General features: G+C 35.4%; 2 protein-coding genes and 1 long non-coding RNA gene across 5 annotated transcripts in view; 1 reads left to right on the top strand and 2 right to left on the bottom strand.

The window, feature by feature from the left end:
• Positions 1-14,276, bottom strand: part of LOC131529825 (uncharacterized) — a 113,920-nt gene that overhangs the window by 41,834 nt on the left and 57,810 nt on the right. The window lies entirely within an intron of this gene.
• On the top strand, positions 78-3,824 carry LOC131529828 (uncharacterized). 2 transcript variants are annotated; one of them, XM_058759757.1, is made up of 5 exons: positions 78-636; positions 1,193-1,528; positions 2,745-2,873; positions 3,030-3,097; positions 3,216-3,824. In XM_058759757.1, exons 1-5 carry the CDS (start codon positions 582-584, stop codon positions 3,267-3,269), a joined length of 642 nt encoding a protein of 213 aa, XP_058615740.1. In that variant the 5' UTR covers positions 78-581; the 3' UTR covers positions 3,270-3,824. The 2 variants fall into 2 exon arrangements, with proteins under 2 accessions (XP_058615740.1, XP_058615738.1); XM_058759755.1 differs by having other exon boundaries at positions 2,634-2,873.
• Positions 4,540-12,900, bottom strand: LOC131529830 (uncharacterized). Its single transcript, XR_009268230.1, has 4 exons — positions 11,938-12,900; positions 6,547-6,630; positions 5,588-5,768; positions 4,540-4,734 (listed from the first exon to the last, which is right to left on the bottom strand). It is a non-coding gene; the product is annotated as an uncharacterized LOC131529830 (long non-coding RNA).

Genomic DNA, 14,276 nt, shown 5'->3' with positions numbered 1-14,276 from the left:
CTCGGGATGGTATAGGATCTCTGTTTTAAAAAAACAGATAATGTAAAAACCAGCAACAGAGACAGGTGAACATTGGGACAGGTAGAAGTGGTGGACAGGGTCATAAAATCACAAACAAAACATCCAAAGTCATGTGGACGTTTTGAACATGCGACTCAAGACTCAAGAAGAGATCACAAATCCACATCAACTGTGCCATTTGGGACTTGGTCTAACGTTAATGTATCACTTCAAAAGTAAAATTATATCCCACTCTGTTGCCCACTCATTTAGGAGGGAAACAGGGTAATTTTATATTTAGGGAGAAAAGAAATCTCTCAACAATAGACATGGATGAATCAATGCAATCTTGAAGAAAATATTTTTTTTGTATGTTTGCGAATTCTAAGATCAATACAGCATGGTTAAAACAACGGCACAAACTGGACTACACTTCAACACGCTACACGCATGCTCACTCAGCTGAGACACAAAGACAGAAGCAGATGTCGATTTTTCCTGCATGACTTTACTACAGACCACAACGCTCTCAGATAATCTTTTTAAACTCCCATTTCAAACCCCAGAGCTGCCGGAAGAAAATGTTTAAAGAAAATTCTCTTGTTTTTTTCTGTCTGTGCTTTTGTCATCTGGTTGGTAAGTTATACTCATTTTTTTTAGTTTGTTTGTTACAGTAGTAACAGTTAGTACAGGTCAATATAACACTATTTAAATCAGTCAGAAGATTTGATCTTGCTTTTAATCCGAGATATAACTATAAAATATAATCTGGATTCAAGTTTAATCAACATTATACACTATTTATCAATTATAATTATTTAGATTTGTTTCATTGTCCTGTTAAGATATGATACCAGACAGAACCTCTGTACGTTCAGTCAGTTATTCCCATTTGAAGGTGTTTATTAAGATATTTGTGTAGAACTCGAATGTTCAGTTTCACCATCAATAAATTAAAAATGAGATTTACACTGTTTTATTTACTAGCTCATAACACAATACCAAAAGTTAAAATTTAAAACATATGAAGAATTGTGAATTCAAGTATCTGTGTTTTGCACCCAGTCTTATATTTTCCACACTGCTGTTTCTGTCTTTCTAACTTTCCAAAGTTTGTAATCATTTCAAAACTATGGCTAATTTCAGTTAAATCTTTATTGTGACTGAGAGACTGTTTCTCGTTGTTCATCAGGTGTGTTTGGTGTTACTGATGAAGTGAAGTCAGTGTCAGTGAAGGAGGGAGATTCTGTCACTCTACAGATTAATGTTACTGAAACACTGACTGGTGATAAGATTGAGTGGAAATTTGGAACTGACAGGAATCTTATAGCTAGAATTAAGGGAAAGACCAGTAAGATATTTGATGGTCCTGATGAGAGATTCAGAGACAGACTGAAGCTGGACAATCAGACTGGATCTCTGATCATCACAAACACCAGAACCACAGACTCTGGACTTTATGAAGTACAGATCAGCAGCAGCAGCAGCAGATCAGAGGATAAACACAGATTCAGTGTTACTGTCTCTGGTGAGTAGAGTATTAGCTCACTCTATTATATTCTACAGATTTGGCATATTTATTCAAATAATTCTTCTTAATATTGCAAAAAATATTTTTTGAAAAAGTGTTATGGTGATTTTTTATTTTTAACTCTTTTACACATTTTTTATGACACAGTAATTCCATGGCAAATGGCTGATAATGAGCCTTTTACTTCTGGTAGAAAATTCATGTGACTTTTTCATAATGTTTTAATTTTTTATATCATGAATCTCACTAATGAATATGTCTTGCAAGCACAGTCAGGTGCATATATGATGAACCATCTCCACATAAATGAGTTTTTGCAAGCATCTCCTCCACTGACTTCCATTCAAACAGAATTGCATTTTAGTCACTCTGGAAGCTCAGCTGGGACGTCTCTGGACTGAACGGATGCTTCAAAGTTTTATCACATGACAAATCAAATTGTGCTTGATTATTTGACATACAGAGATCATTGTAATATATATATATTAAAAAAGGTTTCAGACATCAAAACTTTTTTTCATGAAAAATTACTGAATTTATTGAAACCAAGCTGCAAAATAGACTTCTTCTCTATTCATCCACATTATGACATTACACTATGAAACATATCATTAAAATACTGTCTCCATAGAAACAAATTATTGCCTCCATGTGATGTCCAGTAGGTGAAGTGATAAGAACAGGACAGCCTATATTTGTACACACTAACAAGTAATTATTAGGAGTTGTTCAAGCAAGACACATTCTTGCTCTATTATCTATCACTATAATTGTTGGTCTCCGTTAACACACTAGACCGCCATCTCTGAGAGTTTTATTGCCTAATTATTTTATTCTATGTGTTGTGTCATATACGGCTATTTGACAGGTTGCTTGTTATTCACATTAACCAGAGCCAAAACCAAGCTTTTCATTCAGATTATCAAGAGACAGGGTGGAAAGTGTATAATCAAATTATTAATTAAATAATAAGTTTATCGTCACAATAAACTCGTCCCGAATGACATCGCAATACACATTTAGTGCTTTGGTTTGATAGTTTGTTACAGATTTACTATTTTCTCCTCTTCATTTACTCACAATAATGACTGTCTCTCTTAAGCTGCTACAACACCAGCTCCGCCATCAACTCCTACTTCACATCCTCCTTCACATCCTCCTTCACATCCTACTTTACATCGTAGTCCAGGTAATCATTCAGGTTCTCCTGCAGATCCTCCTTCAGATTCTCCAGACTTTCTGACAGTGCTGATCTCTGCTGTTGTTGCTGGATCTCTGTTGCTTCTTGTTGCTGTCGGGATCTTCTGCATCTGCAGGAAACAAAGAAAAACTGATCAACATGGCAAGTATTACCTACTGCTGAAACATCTGTAAAAATATAATAAACAAAAGTTTATAATTTAATATACCTTAAATAATGTATCTTGTATGATAAAAATAGTGATTAATTGTTGATTTAAAGCATCTTTTATTGTTATTATTATTATCATTGAAATAGCTGAGACCTGTGAGGAAGCGATCACTTACGCTGATCCAACATTCTACAAAAGAAACGCACAGAAATCGGTAAGATTGTCATTTTCAGCAAAGTGGCATTTAGTGTGTTTAGTGTTTTTCATTTTCAATTGAAAATGGGTATGCTTCCCAATAAAACTATATATTGTATCTCTGTGTTTTCTTTCAGAGTGCTAAACAGGAGGATGATGTGGTGTACGCTAGTGTCATCCACAGACGTTAATTAAATTCTCATTAATTTAATGTTTCCTCATTAATGATGTTCTGATCACAGTCAGTACACATGCACACTTGGCGATTATTGCAACAAAGTATAAAATTAAAGAATGGTGTTCATTCTTACTTGCACTGTGTTAGCAGCAGCTTATGTGTTCATGCAAACATGGAAGAAGCTCCTTGTTTTTTTGTTTTTTTTTGAAGAGTGCACATGTGAAACACATGTGAGACTTGTTTTTAAGACACTGTATAGAGGCTACACTGTTAAAAATTGTCCTGTTAAAAAACAGTAAATAACTGGCAGCTTGGTTGCCAGCAAGGAACTGTAAAATTAACTGTGTCTTACTGTTGGTGAAATTTACAGTTGACTACTGTTTTCGCAAATACTTTTTTTGCTCTTCTTCACAACTAAACAAACAATGTGTAAACTACAATACAAATATACTATGCCATTGTGTACGCTATTGAATAATGGCCTGCTAGTAAAAAGGACAACATTTTCTTCTTTTTTAACATATATTTGTACCCTTTGAAATAGTGACTTGAAATGTAACACAAGTAAAGCAGCTTTAAAGTGTTGATTCAAAACTTGTTTTGCTTTATTAAAAAAAAAAAAAAACTTTCTTAGAAAAACATTAAAGACAATAATTGAAATTTAAGGGGAAGAAGTGGTCATAACAGAAATAAACTCATATTCAACATATTCCCCAAATCAGATTCTGACTTACAGAACATTGGTACAAAATGAAAACAAATTGTAAAATAAAGCCCAAAGCTTATTACATTTATGACAATAAATGTACATTTCAGCTGTATAAATGATAAATAAATTGCTTTAACTCTTTAACAATTAATTCTAATAGGTCATGCAGGCTGTCCAAAAAAATAACTCTGGACACAAAGATTAAGTGAAAAACTTAGAGAACACCTGAGTAAATGTTTTTGAGTGAATAGAAATTAATGAATACCTGAAAAATAGAGATCAAGAGACTGTGTGTGTGGGTGTGTGCGCACGCACATTTTTGTGACAAATGAGGACATAAATGTGTGTAATGACAGGTATTACAAGGAGCAGGTGACTTTTCAGGACATTACCCCATGTCCCCACTTTTCAAAAGGCTTATAAATCACACAAAATGGAGTGTATTGAAAATCTGAAATAGCACAAAGTTCGCTGTAAAGGGTAGGTTTAGGTGTAGGGCAATAGCACATACAGTTTTACAGTATAAAACCATTACACTTATGGGATTTCCCACTTTTCACAAAACAAACGTGTGTGTGTGATGTGAGTGTGTGTGTGGTCTGTGGTGTGTAATACTTGTATAAAGTCCAACTCAAAATCCATAAATTTTTTTAAGTAGACTGCAGACACGAGGGTTCACGGTTTTCTTTTTCTGGGTGACCTTCCCCATCAGCTTTGATATGACTCCTCCAGCCCTGGTCCCTTTTCCGGATTTATCTCGATGAACCACCTGAAAAACAAATGTGTGTTTAGAATTAGTGTGGAGGGGAAAAAAAGATGGTAACACTTTATCTTAGGGTCTCTTAACTAGTTGCTTATTAGCTAGCATATTACTAGACTATTAGCCATTTATTAGCACTAATTAAGCACATAGTAATGCCTTATTCTGCATGACCTTATTCTACATCCCTAATCCTACCCAATACCTAAACTTAACAACTACCTTACTAACTATTAATAAGCAGCAAATTAGGAATTTATTGAGGGAAAAGTCGTAGTTAATGGTGAATAAGTGTTCCTTATTCTAAAGTGTTACCAAAAAGGGTACTCACGGATAACATATAAATATTAAAAGTATATAAAATTCTATTCTTTTATCAAGAACACTTCACTTTACTTTGTCAGGAAAGGAAAGCTTTCTTAAGAAGCTCCAACACTCAGATCTTTTGGACTGAATGATGTGTTTCAGTCTAGATTAAAGATATCTCTTTGTTCAAGCATTGACATAACACATCTTATACCCTACTATTTTAGCCATGTCTGACAGAACTGTAACATATGCACATGATCATCATTTTAATGATGAAGGATGGGTCCTAGATGAATCTGCTTCCTTTCAAGGTTTCCACCAACACCTCACCACCGATAGACATTTTATTTCCTTGACATTCACCTACTGCTCACTGGGGCTCAAATATTTGACAGGAAATTTCTCTATTTGATGCTATTCCCTGTTTATTAGGGCCAAATGTTTCAATGAAACATACATTTTCTGTATAGCTGCTTTAAAAATATATGTATTGTAAAAGTGATATAGAAATAAAATGTGAAGTGAATTGAATGTATGCATCCAAGTATCTAACCTTTGAATAAATTCCAACGTGCATGCGTCTTCAGCTTGGTATTGAAGATTGAAATTGTTGTAAGTAGAAAAATCAGCTGCAAGCCCAGACAGAAAAGCTGGCTGGATGCCCTCACAAATGATGTGCTCCTCAAGGCTGATCATCCAGTGCTGGATTCTTCTTCCTGGTGTTTCACCTGAACCTTTAAAAAGAAAAACACATTTAATGTTTTAATTTAATTCACATTTAATTTCAGCATTGACATAACATTAATTTGACATTGCCAGATTACAATTGAATGCAAAGAAAACTAAAATCATTGTAAACAGTCACAGAGTTCAGCACTTCTAACATAAGAAAAGCATTTCAACATGGACTGGTCTGGACAGACCTTTAAGTCAAAATGTGTATACTGTAAATTGTGTATTGTAAAATGTATTTTCATTTATATTCAGACAACAAAGAAAGCCCATCCACTGAAAGTCCACACAAGTGAATGGTAAATAAAAACTCAATTTCAAACATGCTAGCTTTACACATGAAAACATTGGTTCTCATACTTAGCTTTCGTGTTTACATTTTTAAGTGCTCCAAGCATATGATTTCCGATTCAGAAATCCAGCTAATAAGTATTCTATCACTTTAAATACAAAACCAACATGGATTGATGCAAAAACATAACCAACATAAAAACAATATAAGCACAACAGTAAAAATCCCCCTTAGAATAAGCATGTCATACTAGAACATGCTTACCCAAATTTGCAAACACACCGAAATTTTGAGTTTGTTCGTTTGTTTTTTTTAAACAGTGGAGGTTTAACGCGTTAGCAAATTCTGCAAACTGATAGCCTATTAGCCTATTAGCAAACAACACCGGCCATTTCAGCATGTTACAGAGCCATCGATGTGATTTCAATCCAACAGTGTTTGAAAACTTAACTTTGCATAGGAATTATCTCATAACGAATGAAACTCACCCTGTAATTGGGAATAATATAATCCGAGTCACAGAGTCAGAAATCCAGTTGCACTCGATGATGTAGCATTTGGCGCGTTTATCACTGAAAAGAGCAAATAAAAGATAGTGTCACTTCCGATATCCACTATACAGATTAGTTGCAGTAGCAAATGTAATGTATTTTGTCTATGAAATCGCGCAAAGCAAAGGGGAACTTGCCTGTTAACAAGACGGATGAAAGTCCCGGCGTGCTCACTGCAGTTTACAAAAATACTGGATAGTAATGTTTTATTTCCTTCGAGTTATAAATACAGTAGAATGCCGTTATATTGTGTCTACGTCATTTCACAAAAACGAAAAAAAAACAGTAATGTACTGCTTTTGAACATAACAGGATTATACTGTTGAAATTCTGCCGTAAATTAACAGCAATTTTTAACAGTGTACGTTCATGCAACTGGCCCAGAGATTTTATTCATGAGTTTCTAAGTAACACCCTGTTTTGTGTACAGATTCTGCACATTTAGTTTTAGTTTGTCTTGTCTAGAGTCTAGTGTCCTCTGAGCTCTTAGAAACAATTACAAATCCCATTCTCAAAAAATCCTAAAACTCATCCACATGTCACAAATTATGTCAGAAATAATGTTAAATACTCAAAAATAAAATTAAACCCTTACAAACTTGATATAACAACAGTTGAAAAAATACATTAAAAAAATAAACAAATTATATTGGAATTTATTAAAAACAACATTTATTATAAACTCCAAGCCTAAACCAATTTAAAGTGAATTACTGGCATGTGAGAAATGTGCTATACAAATACACTTGATGTGCCTTACCTTGCCTGTATTAAATTTAAATGTGTGATATAAAAACCTAAACCCATGGAGTAATCTGTACAAATGGAGAGACTAGTAATGTGTAACTCACAAACAACTGCGTTCACTGATATTCACTGTCATTTAAGGATGCAAATATTAAGGGAGAAAGATAATGTTTGTAGTATAAATAACTCCACAAAAGAAAAAAAAGGACAGAGCATTATATGAGTGAGGATTTAGGAAGAGAAACAAGAGGTTTCATGTGTAGACCAGAGGAATAATTTATGGAATATTGTTAAAATTATGAAAAATCAAATGAGCAGCTTACAAAACAGATTTCAAGGCTGATCTGGCTTAATCCAAATGTACTGGCTCACGTACCTCTATCGTTCAGCACAAATGCATTTTTGCCATGCAACATTTGCTAATCTATTACTTATTGTAAATATATACAGTACGTTTCATGTAAACATGGCTTTGTACTAATGTTTGAACTTTTACATGTTAATTGCATTAGATAGGCCTAAATTGCTTTGTAATAAGTTGCAGAATGTATTGCATAATAAAAATGTGACTAGTATTCTGGAAAATACAGGTATTTTTTTATGTATTTATTGCATTTTTTCTGGGGGGGGGGGGTTGATTGATTGATTTGATTATTGTGATCCTGCATGTTAATTAATTTAAGTTTTAGTTTCAGTTATATAAAATACATATATAAACATGTATCCTCTATATAGTGTGCTCTGAGCTCGTAAGAACTCAGAAATTCAATAATTCATTTACATGTAACACACATTTTTTGCATACATTAGTATACATTTAGAATTTAACACACATTTTGTCAAAAAGCACAATGTTACTAATAAAATCAGGGCTCGTAAAATCGCTAGCCCGACGTCCCGGGGCTGTTGTATCTTCCAGTCGGGCAACCAAAATTTATCACCGCCCTGCCCGAAAGGCTATCCTGAATAGTGATATAAAATTCCATCCTTGATTTATGTAGTTCACTCGCTTGTAGGGGTGAAACAGATTGTATTTGATCATTTGCACGTGTTGCCAATTCAAACATTAAAGCATTTTAAACCACTGAAGCACATGAGGAGGCGAAGAAAATTCAATTCGGTACTCTTGCGCTATTTTCATTGCACATTCACTCAAAGCTTGCACATACTGAGTAGCATTTCAGAGAGTATGCAAACACAGAATTGATTCCTCTTTCACATCTTCTTGAGCTTGAACGGATACATTTACACAAAATTCTCTCAAAATGCCTATCTCAGCAAGTATTCTCATGAACACAGTCGGTTATGTCTTATGTAAGGGATAATCAACGGCTAGCTGTGCATTAAATGATTTGAATGCACGACGTGGAGGCGAAGAACCACCCAACGCACAGCGGAGGTGAAGTGCATTCAAATCGTTTAATGCACAGCTAGCCGTTGATTATCCCGTTTATGCCATGGTCATTTCCCAGCATTCACATATTAAAGATGTTAATAATATTTGCGCTGCAATATTTGACCGGAACGATAAAAACGACGGTTATTTTCGTCTGTATTACTATTCAACTGTAACTGTATGTTACTATGGTTACCAATGTTTATAGGAAGCGCATTAATATAGAACGTGATTAAACTGACCTGGAACTACCTGTGCAGTTCAACGAATTTAATCAACACCTGCCAGCCAATCAGAATCGAGTATTCAGACAGACCATGGCATAAGTGAACGTAACCAGTGGAGAAAGAAATTGCATGTGTATCATAATATTGTATCCGTGCAATCGGCCTTAAAAGGACTGCAGCCTATAAAAACCTGCTGGTGTCTGTGTCATTACTGTTAACCATCAAACAACAAAACCCAACTTTCAACAAAGATTAATCTATATTTAATTTATACAATGAAGACTATGCAATGTTATTTTACACATAATTATCACATTTCCTGAAAACTAATGTTAGACCTTATTTTATTTGTAACTTTGTTTTATTTTATCTATGCTTGAAATTAGTTTATTTGTTCTTAGTTTACTACTGACAGTTCACTTGCCTTTAAAATGTGTGACTTTTATTAGTTATGCTACAACTTTTGTGTTTTTTTTTTTCTCTGTGGTATCGAATAAGTACTTAAAGTGTTCTTTAAATGATAAAGAACCATATTTTTTGCTCATCCAAAAAAAAAAAAAAAAAAAGACCTAATCTGTGACTCAAAAACCATAATACGATCCGAACCATGAGTTGTGTGATCCATTGCACCCCTACTCTCTTGACTTGCTATTTGAAGGAAAAATACAAATCAAAGTTTTTGATCATGCTGATTTCTCCGCAGTGAATTTCAGATGATGTCTCTATTATTCGGGCTAGTTAAATACATTTTGGGCAACTAATATCTGAAAAATGCCTGCCTGTAAGTCAACCGAGGATTCAGAAATGTTGCGAGCCCTAAAAATCTAAACTTCACAATATATTACCAAAATTTATGGATGTGAGAGCTCACATGGGAACGTCGATCAGATATTTGTTCACAAGTACTTTTGTTTAGTTTTTCAGGAAATCCCAGTTGATTTTCAACAGCCATTATATATGTTCTCGTAGCTTATTCTCCTCAGTGCATTCAGATTACAAATCACTGGTCAATACATATAAAACTTGAGCAATAAAATCTGCAGAGTGACAGTATTTAATTTCATTATCAATATTAGCAGCAAACAGACATTTTTGGTGTATTTTTACAACATTGTATTCTACAGACTCAAACCACAGAAGGCCTCGTTTTTATTTATGGAAAGAAATGTAGTTTCATCTGTCGGGTAGACAGTTTGTGCATGAGAATGTGCCTATTACTGGACGTTTGTGGTTGTGAGCATGTCTTGAGGCGTGAATAGTGTGAGTGTGAGATTCACTTGAGGCTGAGGAAGTTCAACAATTTCACTTCCTCTTTCTGAGAAATAACGTTTTACTGCAAAATAAAGTAAAGAATGCCAAATGTTTGACAAGAACATACTCTCTGTGAGATCTTACTGTGTGAATGTGAAATATTAAAAATATATTCTACTATGTGTATCTGAAATATAAGATTGATATTTAGTGGCATACACATCACTCTATATATTCATGCCCTTATTAATACTAATGCAGTGATCCTGCAGATAAGACGTGTTAGTTTCAGCAGAAGTTTCCAGCAACACTTAGATATATGGTAACAAGATGAGTGGAAACTTCTCAAAAATAACTGTTTTGTGAAGAGTGTCATGTTCCTCAGTCAGTTTCAAGGACAAAAACAAGTGAAGCATTTGAATTATTATTATTATTTTTTAAAAGCACTGCAATGATTTAATGCAAGCTGCAAATACACAGTAATAATTTATGTGTATTATGCTTAAGTGATCTATTTTGGGAAGTTTTTTTTTTTAAAACGGGGACTTTTCCAGTAACTTTTTTTTAACAATCACTAGCAGTGAAGCATGACAAACACCAACCACCAATGTCACATCACGTGATAGATCTCTCTATCTTAAAACTTCCATCAGCAGCCAGTGAAAAACAAGCATCTAATTTACATTATAAAGAGCTTTTATTATTAAATATACAGCAATGGAAAGAGATGGTTTCTGGTCACAAGGGCACAAGGTCATGCTAACCAGCTAAACCATAAGCCCCTGGAACTAAAGGGTCAAACTATCATTGGCATACACTGTTATACCAGCGCTAACTAGTGTTCACAACAAGACTTGTTCTCTAGAATAAGTCTGCTGTTAACAAATAGGGGGCGCTATAAATAGATTTCACAGTAGAGCTGCAGATTAATGATATTTGAATATAACTAGGAAAATGAATAAAAACACTTAAAGCAAGGAAAAAAGAAAAAAGCTGTTTAATCACTATCAGTATTTTTTGTACATATTCTAAAAATGGTTTTATCTGCAGTAAAGTGTCTTTAATAAATATGCTCAACTCAATAAAAAACCTTCTTTATCACTGACAGGTTTTGTTTCAAATGACTGTATATAAAGATATAATTCGTCCCTTTCGGTTCTGTATTTATCACATTTCTAATGAGAAACCGCTCCAAACAATTCAGTGCCTCAGAGCTTAATGAATCATTCAGACTGAATCGTGAATTGATTCAAACCGTTCTGCTATTTGGACAATTCACTGAAGAGAACCGACTCAAAAGAATGAATCATTCATGAATCTGATGACTTGAATCTGATTGGTTTAATTCTAAACAGTCAACATTAAATAGGCTTCCGGACACATTATTTGATTGCAGAAATCCTATTAAATTAGTTTATAAAGATTTGCAGTCCAGTGTACAATGCCTCTTTCAGAAAACATGAATAAAACCGGTTTATTGCTATCTACAGTTCATAAATCTATTACATGAACTGCCTTCAAATGATTTACGTAAAACATTTATGCAAATTCTGCACTTCACAATGGAAAATACACAATTAAACGCATTTCAAATAGCCTGTAATGCAATCAGCAATTCAAAATAACACAATTTTAGCAGCACAGTCTCTGGAAAATGAATTATTATTATTATTATTTTAAAAAGCCGTTTGCAAAAGAAAATCTCACCTTGTGGGATCCTGATGCCATCAAATTCCTGACATTGATTTGAAGATCTGCACCTGCTCCACCTGACCAGGTGATCTGCGGTTTCAGTGATTTCCTCTGCGGTTACTAGGATGTTCTGTGTGGTTGCTAGGTGGTTTACTAAAGAGCCACATCAATTATGATATTTCTCGGGGTCCAAGTCGATGCAAGACTTGGCCGAGGTTGCCTGGCGGACATCTCGGCATGGATGAAAGAACATCACCTTCAGCTCAACCTGGCAAAGACTGAGCTTCTTGTCTTTCCTGCCACTCCAAATCTACAGCATGACATCACGATCCAGTTAGGTTCATCAACAATTACCCCATCAACTTCGGTCAGAAATCTTGGTGTAATCTTTGATGACCAGCTGACCTTCAAAGACCACATTGCAAAGACTGCTCGATCTTGCAGGTTTGCACTACACAACATCAGAAAGATCAGGCCCTTTCTGACGGAGCATGCTGCACAACTTCTTGTCCAGGCCCTTGTCATTTCTAGGCTGGACTACTGCAATGCTCTTCTGGCTGGACTTCCATCAAACACAGTCAAACCTCTACAAATGATTCAGAATGCGGCGGCACGACTGGTCTTCAAGGAACCCAAAAGAGCCCATGTTACACCTCTCTTTATCTCATTGCATTGGCTACCAATTGCAGCTCGCATCAAGTTCAAGACACTGATGCTTGCTCATAGAACAACCACAGGCTCAGCACCCGCCTACATGCACTCTCTATTAAGAATCTACATCCCCTCCAGAAATCTGAGATCTGCTAGTGAGCGACGCCTCGTGGTACCATCACAAAGAGGCTCAAAATCACTCTCCAGAACATTCTCGTTCACCATTCCTGGCTGGTGGAATGATCTTCCCACCCATATTCGGAGTGCTGGATCCCTGTCAATCTTCAAGCAACAGCTGAAAACTCATCTCTTTCGACACTACTTGACTTCAACCTACACATAAAAAAATAAATAAAAAATAACTCTTTCTCCTTATTTATTCCTTCCCTTGCTAGCTTGTACTTATTTAAACAATGCCTGAGACTGTATGCTTTGGATAAAATTAACAAACTGTACATTGAAACAAAATAACCAGAACATTAACAACAACACTAGAGCTCGTGGTTTATCTGTCAATCAGATGCGCTCTCGGCCACTGATCTATGCTCGAGACGTTTTCTTTTAGAATTATCATTGGCTGATAGAAATAAAAATAGAATTTTAGATCACTTTAGATCTAATCACTTTTAGCGAGCATGAGGCGAAGGGTAGCCTAAGTATAAAAATGAAATAGATCTTTCATATATAAAAAATAATCTTTATCTCACAACTCTCGTAATTACCGCTTTTATCGAGCATGAGGCGAATGGTGCTTCTCAAACGGAAGGCTGCATCCTCAAATTATGATGATGCAGTACCGACTCATTTTCTTTCAGTTTATTTTCGTGAATTTAAATGTGTGCAGCCTTCGTAGGATGCAGCCTTCCGTTTGAGAGGCACCCATAAATAAGCTTTGTTGAACTGAAAAAAAGCTCTGAATGAGGAGTCGATTCCTCTTGATGCCTTTTTGGAATCGATTCCCAGCTCTAAAATAAAATAAATAAAATAACCACCGCCTTATGGAGGATGATCAGAAATTTCTTCAGATTTTATTACTAATTTGTGTTTACATTGCTCAAAATAGCGCGCTTAGCAAGCTAGGAGAAACTAGCAGCCAGGCAACAGACAAGTGACAGATCCTGAGTGGCGAGGTCACGCACTCTACCAGCACGGTTCAGCACGGTTGTCTAAAACAGCTACGGTTTGTAATCGTGCCGCGCCGTACCAGGCTCACGTGGAAAAACAGCTGGAACCGTACCTGACCAAAACCGTTCGGCCCGATATGACCGCGTGGTGAACCATGAACTCATATTTAAACACGGTCTCCATGCTATGTGCATGCTGTGTACACATATCTATCCTTACAAGTAAAATTTTGGCTGTATTATTTCTGTCCCCTTCAAAAATTGCTCTTGAGAAATTTTACGTTTATTGTCCCCCCCTACTGTCCGATGAAATTTACGCCCCTGCTCTTCCCCGCTCATAAATTGGGCCGAGCTTTTTATTTTATTTTAATTTTTTTACATACACAGAATAACGTCTATGTGTTTAAGTTACTGTGTGGCTGATAACTAAGCTAATATCACTATATTTGAATTTAACATTAAAATGTGACGTTTTCTGTTGTCAGAGGCGCGCACCCTCTCTCTCCCTCTACACAAGCCGTGTCCCAGGTCGTTGCCATGGAGACAAACCGAAACCATTAATGCTGTGGTGTGCGAGAG

Source organism: Onychostoma macrolepis, chromosome 22 (genome assembly GCF_012432095.1).
Source record: "Onychostoma macrolepis isolate SWU-2019 chromosome 22, ASM1243209v1, whole genome shotgun sequence".
In the NCBI taxonomy this organism is placed as follows: Eukaryota; Metazoa; Chordata; class Actinopteri; order Cypriniformes; family Cyprinidae; genus Onychostoma; species Onychostoma macrolepis.
The sequence above is the reverse complement of the archived record's forward strand: the minus strand, read 5'-3'. Positions and strand labels throughout refer to the sequence as shown.